The sequence below is a fragment of the Numenius arquata genome, chromosome 6, assembly GCF_964106895.1.
Source record: "Numenius arquata chromosome 6, bNumArq3.hap1.1, whole genome shotgun sequence".
Classification (NCBI taxonomy): domain Eukaryota; kingdom Metazoa; phylum Chordata; class Aves; order Charadriiformes; family Scolopacidae; genus Numenius; species Numenius arquata.
The window spans coordinates 21863363-21885083 of record NC_133581.1 but is presented as its reverse complement, the minus strand read 5'-3'; the positions used below and the strand labels follow the sequence as shown (position 1 = coordinate 21885083).

At 35.1% G+C, this 21721-nt stretch overlaps 1 protein-coding gene across 1 annotated transcript in view; it reads left to right on the top strand.

Annotated features, from left to right (window-relative positions):
• Positions 1-21721, top strand: part of SBF2 (SET binding factor 2) — a 272334-nt gene that overhangs the window by 148340 nt on the left and 102273 nt on the right. Inside the window, exons 7-16 of the mRNA XM_074149757.1 lie at positions 4615-4747; positions 6290-6398; positions 7155-7268; positions 8094-8171; positions 10470-10583; positions 11094-11222; positions 11978-12076; positions 17091-17295; positions 19589-19698; positions 21184-21333. Of these exons, the coding sequence (XP_074005858.1) occupies positions 4615-4747; positions 6290-6398; positions 7155-7268; positions 8094-8171; positions 10470-10583; positions 11094-11222; positions 11978-12076; positions 17091-17295; positions 19589-19698; positions 21184-21333 (1241 nt within the window). The remainder of the gene's footprint in view (positions 1-4614; positions 4748-6289; positions 6399-7154; positions 7269-8093; positions 8172-10469; positions 10584-11093; positions 11223-11977; positions 12077-17090; positions 17296-19588; positions 19699-21183; positions 21334-21721) is intronic.

Below are 21721 nucleotides of genomic sequence, written 5' to 3'. Positions count from 1 at the left end.
GAGAATTTAGAAATAACTTTTAGATGGAGATTCAATCCATTGAAAATTCCAAGTTCAGCTTGAAGTTAAGAGCATCGATAAAGTTATGCTGGTTCCATTAGGTAACTAATTACATCTTTCCCACGCAGGTTTCTTGTAGGTTGTCCTGGTTCGGGGTGGAGCAGAGCCAACTTTCTGTTCAGTGAGAGAGGCTCCTGCTCTTTCTTGTTGCTGTAGCAATCGGGGTCAGCTGAATTGGTTGTTTACCCCATGGAGGTTTTGCACCTCTGGGGAGGAGTAGACAGGTCAGGTGACCCAAAGTGACCAATAGGGTATTCCATCCTTTTATACTGCCATGCTCAGTATAAAAGTGGAGGGATCAAAGGGGTCAGATTGGCTCTGCTTCTTTGGGCTCCTCTTCAATGGCTGTTTTTCTTTGATGACTGATGCCTGAGGAAGACCCTGTCAGTTCATCTACCATCAGAGTGTTCTAGAAACCAGTTCCCATTTGTCACTGGGTCCTGTCTGGAACTTTCCCAGTGTCTGCAGGTGACACCTCCCTGGGAACCTGATATGGTTTTGTATTTATACATACTGTATCTATTTCATTATTTTATTTTTATTTTATTATTAATATTTCATAAAAGTAGTTTAGTTTTTTTCCTAAACTCATAAATCCCTATCTCTCTTCTTCCTCTCCTTGGAGCGAGAGGTGGGGGAGAGCATCTATTGTCTTGTCATTGGCCAATCCGGCCCAAACCGTGACATAGGTGTTTGGACTTGGAGCAGACGTGCAGACAGGGCATGTGGGAGATCTGTGTCTTGCAGTTGCTTCTCTGCTGCTCTGCTGAGATGTTTCTTTGTGCAGAGATTTCTGCCAATAATAGATTACAGGGCAGTAATGTACATAATGCACAGCTACTTTTAACTGGTTTTCCAAGGAACTTGGAGATGTGACAGGGATTGGCAGACTTGAGAGACAATGCTTCTCATCCCTTTTGATATGTGAGCAGTTGGCAAGTGAGCTTTCCTTGCCCCTTCCAGCCTGTCTCCTTGCTTTGGTGATGGCTTTCAGTTGTCCCTATTCAAACTCAAAGAGAAGGGTGGTTATTTCCCAGTGTCCTTATTTTTTTTTTCTGCTATTAAGTACAAGACCTGCTGATTGAGAGAGATGTGCCTAGATGCTCTCAATTTTGGTCACTTTCATAAGTTCTGCATATAAAGCAATGCTTTTGTCTAACTCAGCAAAGCTGGGGCTACATCTGGTGCATTCATATCACATCGAACATTTCAAATTCATCTTCCGTGGCCACTTACAATGTAGTGAATGTTTGAGAGAGTAACTAGCAGAATGTAATAAAAACATGTTTGCAGTAAATATTCTTCTGTGTGGCATCTGGGAAATAGTTGCTAAAAATAGTCTTCTTAAAGATTAAATTATATTGGTGCTGATTAAGCTACAATGAGAAATGCCTCTGTGGAGTACAAAATGAAGTTTTATCTGCAGCCACTAATATGCAGCAAAAGCAGACTAATTTCCCTAGTGAAACTGTGAAAGCCTCACAAACTGTATCATCACTGCTTAATAGTTTAAATTAAAAAAAAAAAAATGCATTAGTTTATTTCTTCTTTTTCCCCCTTCTTTTTATTCCAGTAAGTGTTGCCTGTTAAGAATAGTCCATTTTCCCCCCAGTAAAATCTGGGAGGAAGGTACTAGTACTGCTCACTGTAGTTGAGTTCAGGTGACAAACTTGTTGTTTTACTTTTTCTCCCCCTGAGTTTTACAGAAACACAGACCTTATTTTTCTGGCTAGCAAGAACATACTCTATTAGGTAGAAAAGTTGAACTTCATCGGAAGTTCAGCAGTGAGTTTTGACCTGTCTTCTAATGTCCTGTAAGTGAAATTGGGTTCTTAAAAGAAACTATCAAGAAAAATCATCAAGAAAAAAAAATTACACTGACTAGACTTGTAAAATTTTCTGTAAATTGAAGACACCTAACAAATCCATTTCTTACAGTGGTGAAGATAAAAATCTCACAGACATACAGCTTAGTGCTATATATGAGCATGAAGATTACCTATGTTAGCTATACATTAGTATATCATTTTAGTAGTCCCAAGGAGACTGTGTGATCTTGTGCTTTATGGGCAATGTGTTCTCAATTTTTTCATAGAATAAAAAAATCAATGTAACCATAATGTGTTGTTTTAGCTTCATAGACAGGTATCAACACTAGGAAGTTGGAGTCTTTTGTGCACATCTTCTTTTTAGAAGGCCAGTGTTCAAATAATATGAAGTAGTCGTGGGTGTCCTCCTTATACATCAGCAAAATTTTGATTTCCACTTCATTCATGTGTTTTGTTGGTGATTTTTTTTTTTTCATTTTTAAGTGCTTAGTTATTATGTACTTTGAGAATTGTGTATTGTTTTTATATGTGATGAGGAAGCCTATATTCGGAAGAGATTTTAAGTGAAAAATGCTGATACTGGATAAGTTTCAGGACCTTTAGAGGTATTAATATTAAGATATTCCTTCTAGACTCTTGAATTATCATAATCCCCAACAAAAGAATATCATATAGCTAGAAAAAAAGGGCTGTTTTTTTTACACTGCTTGTTTTCAATTGAATACTTTCAGTAAAGGAATGTTTTAATTCTTTGTAAAAGAAAATTTAAAGTCAATAACATCCAGAAAATATTTTAGAACCATTACCTCAGCCTAGGTTGCAGTTTGAAGATGTGCGAATGGAAAACTGTCTTTTTCAAGATTTTCTAGTTATAGATATTTTGATCACAAGAGGGGTTTTTTTCAATTTTTTAGGTATTACTTTCTGCAGTAATACCTGTCAGAAAATTATAGCTTAATACAGGATTATTTGAGAATTTTTGTATCTGATTATAGGAAAAATGTGCCAGATGTTTAAAAAAATATATTCCTAAGTGTCTTAATAAGACATTTGGTGTGGAATGAAATGGTTTTAAAAGCCCACTAAGCTTGAAAACAAAAACTTGGTTTAAAAAAAAAAGTATACTCCAAAGCAATCTTTAAAATCTTCTGGGAAAGGAACAAGGACAGTTTTGCATAAAAGGGGCAGTTCAAAGTTTCTAACTTTGTATTCAAATATATACTTACCCTCATACATACACACACAAGAAAGTACACATACACTATTTCAAGTTAGCTTCTAACCGTTCACTGATGAGTGCTATTTCATTCACATGAGGAAAGTATTTTGAATATTTTATTTTTTGTTAAAACTGTCCTTACGTTATATATTCCAAAGCAGTTTGTTTTATGCTAGCACAATATTCATTATGCCACTGAAAACAATAGCAAAGATTTGCGACAGTAACTCACTCAGTGTTATAACAAAGCCTTCTGTCTTTGAGTCCTCTCGAGTCTCTGCCTTTGATTTTATGAATCAGTCCTTAGGATTCTTGGAGAATGGAGTTTGAAAGCACAAGCTCTTATGTTATTGTTTGACTTATTCATCTTAAGAATTAAGTCTTTTTGTCAACAACTGTCTCCAAATCCTTGTCCCTTTATATTTTTGAACTAAGCTCCACTCCAGTGAAGCAAATTTTCGTACAACTTCATAGAAAAAAAATAAAAAAGATTTGTCAAAACATGTAACAAAAATTACTTAAGCAAAACAAAGTGTTAATTATCATATGAATATAATGGCTCTCAGTAGCCACGCTTCTTATTGGGAACATTATTGTAAGATAAGCAGTAGGTTTGTGAAGGTAATACAGGCTGTCTTACTGATAACAGAAGCTATGTCCCCAGGGAAGCATCATACATTCCAGCATATTTCAGGAAATTTCATAAATTTCAGCATATCTCACATCTCAGACATGTCTGTTTCTCAGGATGGGACTTTGTTTTAAAGGAAATGTATTTTTGTTTTTCCCTGAAAGCACATGGCTTTGTCTCCTAGGTAAATCGTATTGTCTTAAAAAAATATAAAAATAATCATCTGATTCATGAGTCTTACCCTAAATCTAGTAGGGCTTGTTTAAACAGTCAGCTGTCCTTTCACATATCCTTCTAATGACATGTACGCTTTTACTGCCCTTTTTTAACCTTGTGACTCCTAGAATGCTGTCCATGGGTAAAGTATCAATGTGTTTACTAGGAAGTCTTTGTCATTTTCTTTTGAGCTTGGCACTAGGATTTTTACTTCCCCCACCTCCCCACCCTACTCCCCCATGGAGATACATAAATGTTTAGAAGTTAAGCCTGGATCAGTGACCAGAATTGAATTCTAGATACACAGAAGGCTATGCAGAAGATACACGTAATACTGTTTGAAGTCATTATTAAGCATTCCTAGGATTTGTGCTGAGAAGAGGAAATCCTTGAAAGTGGTATTGAAAGAGACGTATAATACGATATATTTGAAATGTAGAAATACATTCAGATAGTATTTTAGCAACCTCAAAAATAGAAAGGAAGCTGCAGTAGTTAAATCAAAGGTAGAAAAATATAGTGTTTGGCAATTTATGTATACATTTATCATATACTTTTTGAAAATTCCACCAGAAAGTGGTACGTTATAATATAATTTTGATTCTTCTTTTGGCGTGTTGTTACAGTTCTTTATTTTTCTTTTTTTTTTTTTTTTTAAGGAATCCAAAATGTACTCAGCTTGTTCTGTGCCGTGCTTACAGAAAATAAGGTTCTCTTTCACTCAGCAAGTTTTCAGAGGCTCAGTGATGCCTGTAGGGCTCTGGAGTCTTTGATGTTTCCCCTCAAATACAGGTTAGTTGAGTTTTGATTCTTTGAACTCTTTGACTAATTTTATAACTATTTTTATAACTTAGATTACATTGTCCATAACAAAAGGAGTTGTGCTATGTTTGTTCAAATAAGCAAAAGTTTTCTTGATCATATATACAAGTCTTAGTCTGTACACAAAATTAATAAAAATTGGATCATGACAGTGGAAACAATTAAAGGAGAAATGTCCTACATACAAATATAATAGAAATCCTAACTACAAGTCAGTTGGAAGGTAAAACGTGACAGTGATGATCCATAAGTAAATGCATGGAAAAGATATGGGGACATCTAATAGCAGCCTGCCAATAAGAGGAGAGGGGACAAGAGATTGGGCTCATAAATCAAAACAGGGGATAGATGTTTCTAACTGGATGCAGGGAAAACATGTTTTATTACGAGGATAACTAAGCAGTGGAACAGAGAGCCTGTGTTGCTTCCATCCCTGTAGGTTTGCAGGACCCAACTGGAAAAAGCCCAGGGCAACTTGGTCTGGACCCAGTCTTGACCCTGGTTTGAGCAGAACGCTGGACTAAGTGATCTCCTGAGGCCCTTTACAACCTGAAAGAGTCTGTGTTGCGAAGATAACATCTGTATTAGCTTGTATCACTGTTTTAAGTCACTGACAAATGTCCGATGGAAAATGAATTTAAATGAACAAGTTAATCTTGAAAAAGTCACATCTGAATTCAGCGCTTTGAAATGGAAAATTTAATGGCAAGCTATTTGGTTTTTTTAGGAAGAAGACACAATTCTGACTCATGCATTAAAAGATGGTTGTATTTTAGTAGCACATTTTCATTCAAAATATTTCAGAGATGGGTTTCATTTTAATGTAGAATAAGAAAAAAAAAAGGAAAATGAGTTTTGGATTATTTTTTCTAATGCTACAGTAGTCATGAATGTAAATGTTTAATAACTATAAAATAAATGTTGAAATGCATTGATCAAATTAGATCCATATTTTCATGTTGCTCTGATGAAAACACTATATTTTTAAATTGTCAAATCAAGTAAACAGTATCTGAAATATAGAATTTTATACCTAATGTTTAGTTGGCATTTCAATATCAAAGCAGATTTCATTTAAAGATTTCTTATCAGTGTTATTTTACAAAAGGCTGAACTGTAGGTGTGGGGTGAAAAACTAACCACCTTTTTAAAATGGATGTACTACGCATAACTTTAATGTCTCTAGTTACCTAAGGGTTGTGGGCAAATATAATGTCCATGTAACGTAAATGTTACGAATATAGATAGTCTTTTGTTATTTTGCAAAATACGCTTGTTTACAATAAATTGTAGACCCTATAATATAATAGTTTCTGCAGTTTACATGACAGCATGACACTTTATAAAGTATTTAATAAATAATTTCATCTTTTGTCTTTTTAAAATACAGGTATTTATAGTAAATTTATTACGTAACAGGAAGATTATTTTTTTTTTCTATAAACAAAAAAACTGCCCTATGTGAAGGTATAGTTGGGAGCTTTTATTTTATTTCATTTATTCTTTCCACAGTTATCCCTATATTCCAATTCTTCCTGCACAGCTACTGGAAGTTCTCAGCTCGCCAACACCTTTCATAATTGGTGTTCATTCTGTCTTTCGTAATGACATTCATGAGCTTGTAAGTACATCTCCCCAGTGTGTTCATAGTCACAATGTCATTTGTGATGTTTAGTTGCAGAGATTTTCCATGCTTCAGAGATGTTTATATGAACTATATAAGTTTTAAATTGTTATTGCAGAAGGCAAGGCAAGACAATCAGAAGGAGAAAAAAGAAAAAGTGTCAATTCTTCTGTAAATACATTGAGACTATAAAGTAGAGGAGGGAAATTATTTGATTCTAGTGCAGGATGGGAAGGAATGGATCCATTACCAGCTTTGTCACATATTTGTCATTAGATTGAACAATTCATTTATGACTTTCAAGTGTATCCTCAATTATTTTATTTTATCCTTACTTTCTAAGCCTGTGCTTAGAGAAACTGAACCAGAGTTACGTAGAATTTTTATAGATACATAGAAATACATAGAAACATGGGATTTTACTTAGAGTTGTCATCACTGTGTCCTTTTACAAACAGCCTATTAGGTATTTCAAGTCACTGAACACAGAGCTGGAACATCCAGAAACAGAAGTCACTTGAAAGTTTGGCGTAATTTCAGTTTCTGTAGTTTACATTCATTTTTCATAGCTAGATTCAGTAATGTGAAGTATTTGGAGTATTTCCTTTATCAAAAGCATTCTGTACAGGAAAGTTAATACTGTTTTAATTTCTATTTTTAACTTAGGTGCAGATCATGAATTTTGAACTGTTGTGTTTTTAAACTGTGCTTACAATATGCACTACTGATAATATTTTTGTTTATTCCTTACAGTTAGATGTAATCATAGCAGACCTGGATGGAGGCACAATTAAAATTCCTGAATGTATTCATCTTTCTCAGCTACCAGAGCCACTGCTACATCAGACTCAAATGGCACTTTCTCTAGTATGTTTTGATACAAACCCCGTTTTCTATCCTCTCACCTATTTTTAAAGAATGAAAAATTAATTTCAGTATTAAATCACTTTAAAATACACTAGAAATGTGAGATTTAAAACTGTGATTCCTGCCAGGACTCTTGTTTTTAGAAGAATTTATTATCTGAAGTTAATGTAATCAGTAATTTACTACTAAAATGTTTTTTCACTAGTCAAGAGGAAGTTAGTGATTTTTCCTTCCTAATGATGATTTTTAATAGGAGTTCAACCTCAGTGTTTGAGCAGCATTGTTACTATTCATTTTAGCTTCTTTTCTATTTTCATAAATTCATTTCAACTGTACATGATCTTGAAGTTTAATAAAAGAATAGCCAATTAGTCTTAAAGTTTATTTCTGTGATACCCCGTATCAGTATTTAAGAATGATTGATTCTACGTTAGGGAATCACCAAAAAAAGTAGTTCAGTTTGTCTTTTTACTATAATTGTCATAGGTTTGAAAACACCTTATTTGGAGGCTTCTGAACAAATCTTATCTTAAAGAGAAGAATTTTCTGCCTGTTAATCTGTTTCAGGTTAATCAACTCTAAAATCCCTAACTATATTGATTAGCTTCATTGACTGTAATAAGAGTTTTTGATAACTAACTCACTTATAAAAACCGGAAGCTGAAAAATTATTCCCACCTTTATTTCCATACAGTCTTCATAATTTAACTCAATCTGCTATTCGAGGTACTTAATATCAGTTAATATTAATTTGAGAAGAAAAAATTAATTTGTCCTTTCCTCAGCAAAATGAGGGAAAAAAATTTTGTTTAAAAAATTCTCTAGGTTTTGCATCCTGATTTGGAAACAGCAGATTATGCATTTCCTCCCCCACGAACAGCTTTATCACACTCAAAAATGCTGGTAAGATTTCTGTGTTATGTCTGACTTTCTTAAGTAGAAAACTGTTGAAATTGTAGACTAACCTGCTTTTAAAAATTTCTACTTTGTGTTTTCTTTTTCATATCCTTTATAGTATTATTGGTGGAGCAAAGAAATGCCACGGGACTTTGCATTCTTCCCTGTAATAGCATTCTAATGGGTTAGAAGTTTTTAAAATGTATTTGTATTAATATGGAAGCACCTTATTTTCTTTAAATATTGCTGTCTGTTGATCTGTGTTTTGTAGACCAGTAAAGCTGCAGAATTTTACACGAGTGCACAAATTGGTCTTTTGTGTGTGTGTGTAAATGTTGAAATTAAGTTCTCTTATAGACATCCCCCCCACCCCACCCCAAGGAAAGAAAAGTTTAGAAACACTAAAAATGTCATTCAAGACCTAGATTTTAGGGGAAATAAGAGTAAAGATAGAAGTTGTCAGCAAAACATGTCACCAGTTTTACAAAAATAATGGTAATTATTAAGCATTGTCTGCTTGGATGTATTGGGAAAGGAGTTGTATGTTTTTTAACATTGGATTTGGCTTTAATAAACCTCATCCTGAATGAAACAATTATATATTGTCTATACTAAAAGAAGTCTGTAGAAAGTTTTCTACTAAAATCTAGTTCATTTAGATTAAAAGTAGTTGTGAAGCCACGATAACTTAACAGCTTGCTAAAACTGCTGGTTTTAGCTTGTAGGAGTGTCTACAGTTGAACGTGAGTTGGTAGTCCAACATGAAATCCAAAAGCCAGTTCAATTTAAGAACAAAGCTTGGCCTTTTTGTGTAGATGTATTCAAAAACATGTAACTCTGAAATGGTACAATATATTTATTGTTCTTATTTCTTTAAGATGGGGTTTTTTAATTGCTGAAGACAGAAAATGTTATCCAGATTCCATTGAAACTAATGGCAAAATTCAGTTAAGATCTCACTTTGAATGAAGTTATAAATTAATATAATTTTGTATCACAATAAGAATTTTCTTAGATCTGAAAGAAATGTTTTCAAGTAGTCCAAATGTCAGGGTACAAATGTACCTGTTAAAATCCTAGAGGGCAGCCTGGACACAAAGTAAATGAGAATATCTCTCAGTAAAGTAAGACCTTACAAAACGAATTTAAAAATAGAATAACACCAGTCATGTTCCAGACAAGAATCTAGACATCTGGAAAAATATTCTAATAGGACAACGTTATAGAATCTTATACCTGAACTTATTTCTTTAAAAAATAATTCTAAGCTTTAACTTATTTAGGTTGTATTTGCTTGTTGATTAGCTGACCAGCTGTTTACCTGATTCATTAATCTAATACTCTTCGGTGCTTGTAACTTTTAAAGTTAGTTTGTTTTAAAAGTCCTTTGAGACTCCATAAACCTGAGGTCATAAAACAATTTTTTGGACCTCAGGTTTTAGACGTGGCAGCAGTCCAAGTAGGTACCTGAGCTAAGGTAAAATAATGTGGGTGGCACATGATTTGATCAGTCTTTATTGCTTCTGGGCGGGCTGAAGATGTCACTGCCCCAAGTCTGCCCCCAACTGTTCACATAATTTCCATTAACCCATAGGTGTTTACATAAGCACTCCCTTAAGTCATTTAAATCAAAATAAACCAGGACTTTAGAGATCTACTGGTTTAAACTTCTTAAACTAACCCTGGCTTATTTTGGCTGCAGTAGACTGGCAAATGGAGACGTGAGTTGGAAGAGTCCTAGACAAGTAGCTGAGCAGATTTAGAGCAGTCTCCTCGTCTGGCAGAGCCACAGCAGATGACTATGGTGATGCTTGTGATGCTTAGAGCCTGTTTCCGCCAGCAGCAGTGATCCCAGCTTAGGCTCCTGAGGTTCCCTGCCGCCCCTGCCCACTTCATGGCACTGCTAAAATAATATAATAAAATAATATAATAATATAATAAGTCCTCTTTCCTTTATATAGCATCAGTTTTCTCTCACAGCAGTTCCTTAATGGCATTCACCACATGACCACCCCAACAGTTAAACTTGCGTTGCCCAGGGGCTGTTGTGCAGGCATAGAAAAGAGCAGGAGGAGTAAAGGGGTGAATATGTATTAGATCTATCATTGCCATCTGAGGACAGATCAGTGAAACTGTAGGCTCACATAAGATAACTTCAAGCATGTACAGGTATCTCCACTTCGTATGCTACACTGCTGCATTGTTTGATGAATTTGTAGGTGTTTCTCAAATAACATTATACAAAGTGTAGAAAAGTTGAGAATATGAAAATGTTTTGACAGCATATTCAATTACTGCTTCCAGGATAAAGAAGTGCGAGCAATCTTCCTTAGGCTATTTGCACAACTTTTCCAAGGATACCGGTCCTGTCTTCAGCTGATCAGAATTCATGCTGAACCAGTAATTCATTTCCATAAGGTAAAAGAGAAGCAGTTATGTTTATTTAGTTAATACTTGTTTGTGTCACATTATTCCCATGAACTTGCCTTTTGAACAAGTGTTCAAGTTTGAAAAAAAAAAATAATCTACATGTGATAAGCATATCATTTTGACATAGCGCTGTATCAATATATTTCAGTGTGACTAAATGCAGGGACAGTGATGAAATGTGAAACAAAGCTAACATTAAAATTTAATACAAAGATACATTTGAGGAATCATTAAGGAATTTTGAAAACATATGTATGTAATTAGAAAACAATGCTTGAAAGTACTAGTTTTCTGAGATTTGTAAAATGTGTGCATTAAACTTCCTGTTACATCACTCCTGAATTTAGGTATAAAAAGATACTAGGTGGTATAAAATTAGAAAGTACCATGTATTACTATAAGCTGGTGAAACTGTTTAACTGCTAGTACATAAATAGTTGGTTGTAGTTTTGATACTGATAAAATACCTGCATTTTTTTTTTTCTGTCTTTATTGCAGGCAGCCTTCTTGGGGCAGCGAGGTTTAATTGAGAATGACTTTCTAACCAAAGTTCTCAATGGAATGGCTTTTGCTGGCTTTGTGTCAGAGAGGGGTCCTCCCTTCAGAACCTGTGATCTTTTTGATGAGGTAAAAACCATTCCTATGTTTCCAAGGAAATTAAAATGTACCTATGATATTTAAGCACGTGAAAAACTATCAAAATTCTTCTGAATCCTTACAGTTTATTATCTTAAGTTTATACCTAAACTTCATTTCTCATTTTCTACTAAGCATACATTTCTAGCTTACTTCCGTAAAATTATGCCCTGCTCGTATGTATGAAGTTAAACAGTTATATAAATCATGGTAGTGCTATTCCAATTGTCAGGTTTGGAACTTCATAATGCATCACATGTGCTAGTAGAGGATTATTTTGAATAATTTAATTATATTCTTAGAAACATTGAAAAAGTAATTGAGAAATATTAAATTAAATACATACCCAACAATATAAACTGGGACAAACATTTTTTTCTTTTAAAAAGTAATGCAATCTTTTTACTCTGCTGGCTTTTATTTGAATGTAGAGTAAAAATAGAGTTTGGTATTAATTCTGCATAGTAGTAGTATAGATGAGAAATACAAATTGTGGTATTAGAAATGTTAAAGGAATGTTTTAGCTATGTAGGACTTTCTGTCTTAGGTAGGACTATAAACTCTAGTAACAGCAGCCCTGTAAGAAAGTGAAAATGTCTCATGTTCCAGAGCAATGTGACATTGCACATTTTTCAGTGTTCAGTTTTCTTTGCTGGGTTTCAATTTAAGATTAACATTTCATAACTTGAATAGGAAATAAATTATTTTTAGTTGAATTATCAACATTTTTTTTTTCTATTTTAAAGTTGGTAGCCTTTGAAGTCGAAAGAATTAAAGCCGAGGAAGGTAATCCACCGAAAATGATAAAACATGTTAGAGAACTTGCAGAACAGCTCTTCAAAAATGTAAGTTTACTATACCTGCTGCACTTTTAGAGTTGAGATAGTAACATTGAAAATTCTTATTTGTGAGATTGATCCAGTATCTGAAAAACAGAAGTGACTGCTTGTGGTAGTCATCATCTGCGTTATAATGAAAGATTTTGGAACTTCAAATGTTACCAATTTTGTACATGTGAAGGAAGTTGAATATGGTAATATTGATTTATTAATGCTAATATTGATTTACGCATAGGTACTGCTACTTAGCGTTCTATTTTCTTAGTGTGTATTCACATAATGTACTGTTTTTTCTGTACTGTACAGAAAAAACTTTTTTTCTCTACTGCAACCTGTCCATGCCAAATACAACTCTTTTCTTGCCTCCCAACACTTTTGCATATGAAAACTGTACATCCAATTTGCCATAATGTATACTTTCAGTAGATCTTTCCTGCTGTGCAATCCAGTCCCCATGGTTTGTGTGCTCAGCAAGCACTATTTCATTTCTTACAGCCGCAGTCTTGGACTCTCTAGGTTTCCTAGAATACCACTTCCAGTTTCATTCGTGCCTTCCTATTGTGCCTTTAAGTTACATGGTGCTTTTGTAAAATCTCTTACCATTCCATTAGATGGGGTTTTTTTTGCTTGTTGTTTGTTTCTTTTTTCATCAGCTAATCTCCCTCCCCTTCATACTTCCTGTCATTCAGAATCCACAGAACAATATCTGTTACACAGTCAGTTAGCACCTTTCTCAGCCTTTCTTTTCTGTATCCCACTTCTCCAAAACTATAATTTACATGTGCTCTTCTATAAAAAAATCACAAGAGTTATTAAGTACTGCTAAATTCTGGGATTTTTGGGGAGGAAGAGGGAAGCTGGGTTGTGGGTGTCTTCTTTTTTCCAAAATGAATTGCCTTTAAGCATTTTGTCAGCGTCAATGCAGTCTTTGTTTGGGGTAAAATTAGTATCTTTTCCATAGGAAATCCAAAACTTTACAACAAGTACATTCAGCCATGTTTTGTGTCAGTAGATTTTGGATGGAAAAATACATCTATGTATTTCAAGTAAATGGAATGTGTGAATAGTAGGGTGTGTTAAATGAGGTTAGTCTGGCTTTGATATTGTCCTTCATTGCAGAATTCATGTGTCTATCTTCAGGCACACTCATTCACTTACTCGCTCCATCTCTTTTCCTCTGAAATTGCTAAACAACTGTTATACTTTTTTTGAAAGAAAGAATTGATGCACAATTTAATCTACTTTGTTGATAGTAGATGTTAGAAGAGAGAGCAAATATGTCTTTGCGGACTAAGACCATTTCACATTTAAAAATGTGTATGAAATGTTGTCTCTTGTCCATATGTGGTGTAGCATACTTATTGGAGTATCTTAATACTTACACTGACACTTCAGACTTCCGATAAGAGAATATATATTGTGGAAAATGAAGAGAAACGTCACTCATCAGAATATTTATTACATAGATTAATTTCATCTCTGAGATTTGATTTGTAATAAAATATTATTTATTCCATGATAAACCTCCACATCCTGTAGGATTCTCTTAATCAAAAGTGCTGATGCAATCATCTTTTATTATGATCTAAAATTAAGTTATTGGAAACAAAAACTTCTGAATAAATATTAAATTCTCTTTTACTAATTTAATAGTGGTGTTTAACATAGCGATGTGCATTTTCTGAATTCAGGTCTTTCAGGTTAACGCTATCTAAGTTACTAGTGTGTGTCTAAGTGGTGTAGCAGGTTGCTAAACATTTCCCCTTGGATTATGGGGGTTCTGCTCTTCATCCCTGTCTTCTAGCTCAGGGAGCTGGGAACCCAGAGAACAACTGGTCTTACTATTAAAGACTGAGGCAAAGAAGGTGTTTAGTGCCTCAGCCTTTTCCTCATCCTTTGTCACTATGTTTACCCTGGCATCTAATAAAGGATGGAGATTCTCCTTAGCCCTCCTTTTGTTTCTAATGTATTTGCAGACACATTTTTAATTGTCTTTTATGGCAGTAGCCAGATAAAGTTCTAGTTGGACTTTGACCCTTCTAATTTTCTCCCCCTGTAACGACATCTTCCTTGTAGTCCTCCTAAGTTGCCTGCCCCTTCTTCCAAAGGTCGTAAACTCTCTTTTCCTGAGTTCCAGCCAAGGCTCTCTGTTCAGCCAGGCTGGTCTTCTTCCCCGACGGCTCATCTGCTGACACATGGGGATGGTCTTCTCCTACAACTTCAGAATTTCCTTCTTGAAGAATGCCCAGCCTTCCTGGAGTCCTTTGCCCTTCAAGGCTGCCTCCCAAAGGACTCTCTCAGCCAGTCTCCTAAACAGGTCAAAGTCTGCCCCTGGAATTTGAAGGTGGCTGTTTTGCTGACCCCCCCTCCTTACTTCTCTGAGAATCAAAAGCTATAATTTTGTGATTGCTATGCCCAAGATGGCCTCCAACCATCACAACACATCACATCAGTATTATGATACTAAATTAATCCAAAGGAGATGGTGAACCTTTCTATTTGTTTTCTAGTGGATATAGATCCTTTTTAGAATGAAAGAGCCTATAAAGCTTAAGAATGTGCAAATGTGCAACATTATTTCTTAAATAAGTGTGCAACATTATTTCTTAAATTAATTGTCAAAATGAATTCATTTTAGTCTTCTCTTATGATGCAGTTCTTTTATACTATTGTGATTGATCTGCTGTTTCATTACCGCTAGGTCAGTGACTTAGTGTGTTTAAAAGCCAGATTTTTAGTAGCTGCGTATACAGCTGTCTTAGAATAAAGCACTGTGATGAGTAACATTGCTTCTATAAATTACGACTAGAGCTGCCTCATTTTAAACTCACTGCATGACATATTTTGACATCTTGTTCCACAGTTTAAATAGTCATCATATTGTAGCTGTGGCAGTCTAGATACATATGAGAAACAGGGTTTGTTAGGGAGAGATAATGTTTGTATTAGTCTAGCTGGTACAAGTGGAAAATCTAGACAAGTTCTTGGCATATGCTGCTTCAGCAGTTGAAGACATGAGACCTACATTCTTAATAGCATATGCAGCTGAGGTTAGGTTTGTGATGGCCAAGACTAAAGTAACTCTTTCTGTATCTTTCCTCTGGATCTCTCTTCTCCATTAAATGGAATGTGGAATCGTTATTCCCCCTTTCTGGCGTTTTCTGTTGTATGTCATCTGTTAGCCACTGCTGAGATTGTGTTCCCTTTCCTTGCCTTGCTTCTTCTGGCATCTGCTGCTCTCATCCCTCTAGATAGATTTTTCACTTTTTTCATTAAATTTTCCTCTGCAAAGAATTTGTATGGCTAAGTAACTGGTTTGTTTTGACTGCTATTTCTCAAGTTGATGCATTTGATCTCCTTGTTGGCTTTTGCTCCTGTAAATGAAAGTATCAAGCTAGCTCCTGTTTACAAGTTTTATTGCAAGCTAGTTGTGCTATTACAACAGAAATCAAATTGATTGGGTAGCCCTTTGGCAGTGGTACATAGCCAGTAATAAGTAACAGCACAATCGGATAACAGTAAATTCAAACACGATTAATGAAGAGTAGAAAATATCCTGTTTTGTTTGATTGATCATCACACTCCTCAAGATGTGAGATGTGATCTTCTGAATGGTGGTAGAATCCTCACGGAACGTGTAGATCTCAGCTGTATTTTGGAAAAGGTACAACCTGAAGTCAGGAAAAAAACTCAAACAGGAGAGATTATCAACCATTTGAGGGGAAAAAATTGAAAGAAATTTTCATATCTTGCTCTCTTTAGGATATCTTTCTGGAAAGTGTGTTTTAAACAAGCTGAAATCCACACAGAGGCAGTTGAGTGAAACTTAGTGGTTTGTGATGTACATAGTCTTTCCAATTGCTGAACACCAGAGGCAGAAGATGCATGTCCACATATAGGAACACATGTTCGTATTACACTGATACTGTATCTGGTATTGACAAACGCCAACCGACCTTGCCTACATACATACAGCATGTCTTCAAATCTACCACATACAGTCACATCTCTGTTGTATGGTACGGGGTGTATTTTGCTAATGTCTTCAGTATTGCGTGATCATGTCAGGATCAAGACAAATATAATAATTATATAGTAGCAGATGCAGCAATTATTTTAGTAAAAAAATTAAGTCAGTGTTCTGCAATATGAAACTGTTTTTTAATTATTTTTTTTTAATTCTGAAGACCTCTGCAAGAAAATGCAAAAGCAAGCATAAAAGTTTTCTTTGGGGCTGCTTATTACATTTTCTTTTAAAGGAAGAGAAAACAGAGATCGTAAAAGAGCAAGTGAAGAATCATGTAGGCAAATATTTATTTTACAGTGGAAATTCTAGTAGTTTTGCAACAATACAAGTCTTTTCTATCCTTTGAGAACACCTCAAAATCTGATGTGACAGCTTCTTTTTACTTTCCTTGTAGTTTTGGCCCATTATTTACTCTCTTTGATCACCTATACTAACTTTTTCCATTTTTTTAGGGCAAACAGTGAGCTGTGTGACATTCATATGGGACATACAGAAGATAGAAAATTTGTCCTTAATGAAGGACAGCCATAGTTTTATACAACATAGTACAAAAATGAATTTTCACTTTGTAGTTTTCATCAAGATGAGAATATTTCTCAGTACTCAGTGAAGAGATTGTATGTTTTAAAATTCTTCAACCCTCTCTCTAACAAAGAGGTTGATTGTCAAACTAGTTTCTATTCAAGTCCTAAATATTTATTAAGCTGCAAAAAATCAACCTAAGTTAAGCAGTGGCTTTCTTCTGCTCTCTTTATTTTGGAATTTTGTTGACTGAAATAATTTTATCAAAACCTTTAACACAGTTGGAAGTATTACAGATAATGAATCAAGGGTGATACGAATATGAAACATGATATTGGTTGGTGGTGCTAGATACTTGGCTTCTTAATCTTTCAGATATGACAGATACACAAAACAGCAATAAATTTGGATGAGATGGAAGGTAACACTACGTAACATATCTGTGTATAACCTTTTGCTTCTGACCTGCAGGAGAATCCCAATCCCCACATAGCATTCCAGAAAGTGCCACGGCCCACGGAGGGCTCCCACTTGCGGGTTCACATCCTCCCTTTCCCCCGCATCAATGAGTGCCGGGTGCAGGAGCTCCTCCAGGAAGGCCTCGCAAGGAGTCAGGGTGCTCCCCCTGCCACCCGGGGGGACAAGAAGTGCGTTGTTCCAGCAGGTCCTCCCGTTGGTATGTTTAGTTGTTCCTCAGCTTACCTATTTGTCACCCTGTCTCATGAGTTGAATATATAATTAGCATGGCTGCAATGTGTTGCTCCCAATTCCATGTCAATACAGTATTTTTAGTGATTGTAGTAAAGTTTAGGACATAGACTTGCCTCTTTGCAATTTTAAGGGCCATTTTGCATCACCCTTTACTAAGAAGTCAGACATCCAGAGTGTGAATGGCATAATTACTAACAACAAAAAAGGATTTGATCTGAGTTAGATTGAACTATTAAATTAAATATTGTCTACTTATCTAGGTCTGATGAATAGCATACTTGCAGGACTGGCTGAAGCGAACTTTGAATTGTTAGGATTTCTCCCCTGACACTAGTGGAAGACATGTAAATTACTGGAAGAAGGCAAGGAACAAACATAGCATCTGTCTCTAAATAAATATATGTATATTTAACTATAAAGAACAGATGTAGACATTATAGGCCTGTCAATTTCATTTTAATGCCAGAAAAATTCCATTAGTCATATTCATCAATGTGAATGATGGCATAAACAAGTATGTTTAGTAAACTTGCAGGACACACAAAGCTGGAAGAGCTTGCTAAACTTAAGGATGGGATTAGAATTCAAATCAATTTTGAAAAATTAGAGATTCTGGTCTCTGTTGAATTTTGTCCTTCTTTACTGATTTTCTTCAAATAAGGTATTGCACTTGCATAGGCATGATCAGGTGACTAGGCAACAGCTCTTCAGAAATTAATTTGGGGATTATAATGATCTTAGGGCAAACATGACCCAACTATATCAAGCTATTGCAAAAAGGACAAACATCTTAGTAGGATGTATAAACAGGAGTACAGTCAGTGAACTCCATGGAGAAATCCTTTCGTTGTACCCTGTAAGACCTCAGCTGGACTGTTTGTATCCATTTTTGGACACTGGAAGACTGTCTCCGTTGTTGGTTCTGTTGGAGGGAGTCCAGAAAAAAGCAACAAGAATGACCAGCGGTCTGGAGAATGTGACCTACAAGGAAAGATGGAGAGTTGTTTAGACTGAAAAATAGAACACTAAGGGAACACATAATAGCAGTCTTCAATTACTTACGAGGCTGTTAAAAAAAGAAAGGGAATAATCTGGAGTGATAAGAAATAATGGGTTTAATTGCAGCACAAAAGTAGAGTTATTTGACAGGAAAAACTTGGTAAAATGAGGATTGTAAGGCAGTTGAATGGGTTTGTTGTGAAGCCATGGAGTCTGTTATCACAGAACTTTGGGAACTTACTAGACAAACATGAGAAATAACATAAATACAGTTGATCCTGTCTAGGGACAGCAGGATGAGCTAGATGGCCCCTTGAGGCCCCTTCCAGGCCTGTTTCTCTTTGGGTTTATGTAAGAAGATAAACTCTATTTACCTGCCTTTGCTGTTGACTGTATCGTTGAAGCTGTCACTCACTTAAAGAGTATGCACTTGTGTTCTGCTGTCTCTCTTTAAAAGGCTAGGTGCAAGAGAAGGTTTTCTTTCTTAATAAGTTCATTTTCATGTCAAAGTTAGTCGTGGGTTTGGTTGTGTTCTTTTTTTTTCAAGGAAGAGCTTTCACACTCATACTCCCTGCTGTCCTGTGTGTCAAAATCCTTGGATATTAGGAGCTCATTATCTTGTAGCTTCTCTACACGAAGGGCATATTCTGCATTTGTATTCTATTCACATGATAAGAAACAGAGAATGTTATTTCTTTCATTCTGAATTTCCTCGAAAATTCAGAGCGAAACACCATGTTAAGAAAATAATCTTTAGATCTCAGCAAATTGGAATCTAGATAAGAGAACAGGTTTGACAGGTTTGCCCTTCAAGATTTCACGAAATTCTTAGCATAGCAAATGTGTTTTTTAGGGAAAAATAGTTACCTACTGCTGCAAAATATGCAAGGCTACATAGTTCACTGCAGAACACACATGCACACATTTTTATTATTAATTTGTATTTATTGATATATTTCATTAATACATTAGAGGTTGGAATCTCTTTGTGCCTATATGAGACAAATAGAACAAGTAGTAAAGAGAATCAACTGCTTTAGTTAAAATTCAGAACACTCTCTTCTTCAGATAGTATAGGAAAACCAAAGATTTAGAATCTTGTATTCCCATCTGTATGTGCCTACTAATGGTGTTTTTCTTAACAGAATGAAATGGAGGGGACTTTAAATTTTACATTTTTTTTAAAAAACTTTCTGATATTCTTTGTGGCTCTTGCAGAAGACATTTCACAGATGTCTATTTTTCTTTTTCTTTGCTAGTTTCCATAATGGAAAAAGGAAGCACAGTTTTCAACAGTGCACAAAGGCTGGAAGTTGTTAGAAACTGCATCTCGTTTATTTTTGAAAACAAATTTTTGGAGACTGAAAAGGTAATAAAATGAAATTATAAATTTCCCAAATAACCCTTTGTTCTTTTAATGAGTAAAGTACATTTTGAAGTCGTTTCAAATACTAATGATTATTTTAACCATTTAAATGAATGAAGTAAGCAATAAAACTAATAATCTAAATGCAGTACTGTGTGTCATATGAAGCTAATGGTTTTGAAAACCTGTTTGTAATACTACATGGGTGTGTTGATGCCCTTTTTGTTAATTACCATTATAAACGGTATTGTCCACACTTTTTTTTTTAAAAAGGGGTATATGTTGGTCTAGCAGTATTGATTAGGAGGAATGTAAACAAAAGGCTTACACAGACATTTCGATGTTTCTCAACCAACTCTTTCTAATTTTCAGTACAGTAAAATTTGCTGGTTTTAAAAATCAGTAATTTGATAGAACTCGGAGATGAATGTAAATATTTGGCATGTCTGTCTTCTCTAGAATGTATTACTGAGTTGTCATCCTTGACATTCTTACTTTTTTACATTAAGAAGTTGATGGGTTTTTTAGGTCCTGTCTGTAGAGTTTTCAATTATTAATTCTAGAACACTCACCCAAACTTATTCTCAAATCCAATTCTACGTATGAAAATGACTGTAAAATTTTTTTAAGATTTTTTTTTTATTTCTCAGAAAAGTATCACCCGTATATCTCTGAGGCTGTGCAGCTCAAGATAGAAAATGAGTGTTTCTTGATTTAGAAGTTATGTTATGAAGATGCATATGGGAAAAGTCCTAATAAAACGTGTAGCTCTATCTGAAGGTTTTTGATGCATGTGTAACAGTAGTTTTTAACCTCTTTCAACTTACAGGCATTTTGAAAAACGCAGTAGTGTTTTGTCTCCCTGCATGGTAAACTTGTCCTTAGGCAATAGGCTGCCTGTTCTTATTTATCTGTTACCACCCATTAAATCTAGTCTAAAGGGCCACGGTTGATAATCACTGATGTAGCACTTCCTGCATCTTTAAAACATCGACATAAATATTAGATATGCAGTTTACCCTAAAACAGTGCCAAACAGTCTTGTGGCCTCATCGCTATGAGAGGTATGCCACCCCTAAAGCCATTTGTCATTCACTGCTTATCAAAACATGCTGGTTGGGCTTGATATGTTAACTCAAGACCTGGCCTGGCTGGTACAGAATAGGGCGCTTGCTTTCATGCATAATAATCCATTTCTGATTTCACATCCATTCAATGCATGTCCATATTTGATCATTTCTATTAACAGATGTAGGTGAGAAATGCTGTTTAATGCATTTGAAAAAAACATGGGAAAAATGTAATACTTAGTGACTCAAGCTAAACCAACCATTATGTGAAAGTTTGATATTCAAGCTGATGAGTCATTTCCAAAGTTGTTCTTTACTACCCTGTCACTTGCAGTGTCTTAATAAAAAATGAATGATATTCAGTATGAATATTGCCATTTAATTTCATTTTCATAAAGTTAGATTTTCTTTTCTCCAGACCCTGCCTGCAGCTCTGAGAGCCCTAAAAGGAAAGGCAGCTCGGCACTGCCTGACACAGGAATTAGGCCTGCATGTTAAACAAAATCGAGCAATTCTGGACCATCAACAGTTTGACTACATTGTGCGAATGATGAACTGTGCTTTGCAGGTACAGTATGTGAAGGCTTTGTTCTTTGGTTGTCTTTTTTTGTTATTATGATAAGCAAAAAATTGTTTAGAGTGATGTGGAGAGGCAAGATAATTCAATTATAGGACCACGTACTACAGTGATGTAGCAGATACTACTTAACAGTGCATTTAAGATATTTTGTTATTGAAAAGATAAAGGACAGAACACTCAGGTCTATATAGATCTGCCTGATATGAAAAACAGGAAGGAAACTGTTCGCATTATTAGTAACTTAGATTTAGCTTTGGTAAGTATTGAAATGATCTATTTTAATGGCTTTAAGTATTTTTTTAATGAATGAATGTTAGCTTTTCCAGGTTGTTTTCAACTCTGAGCTCCTAAAGTGTGTATTACCCACAGCTCAGTC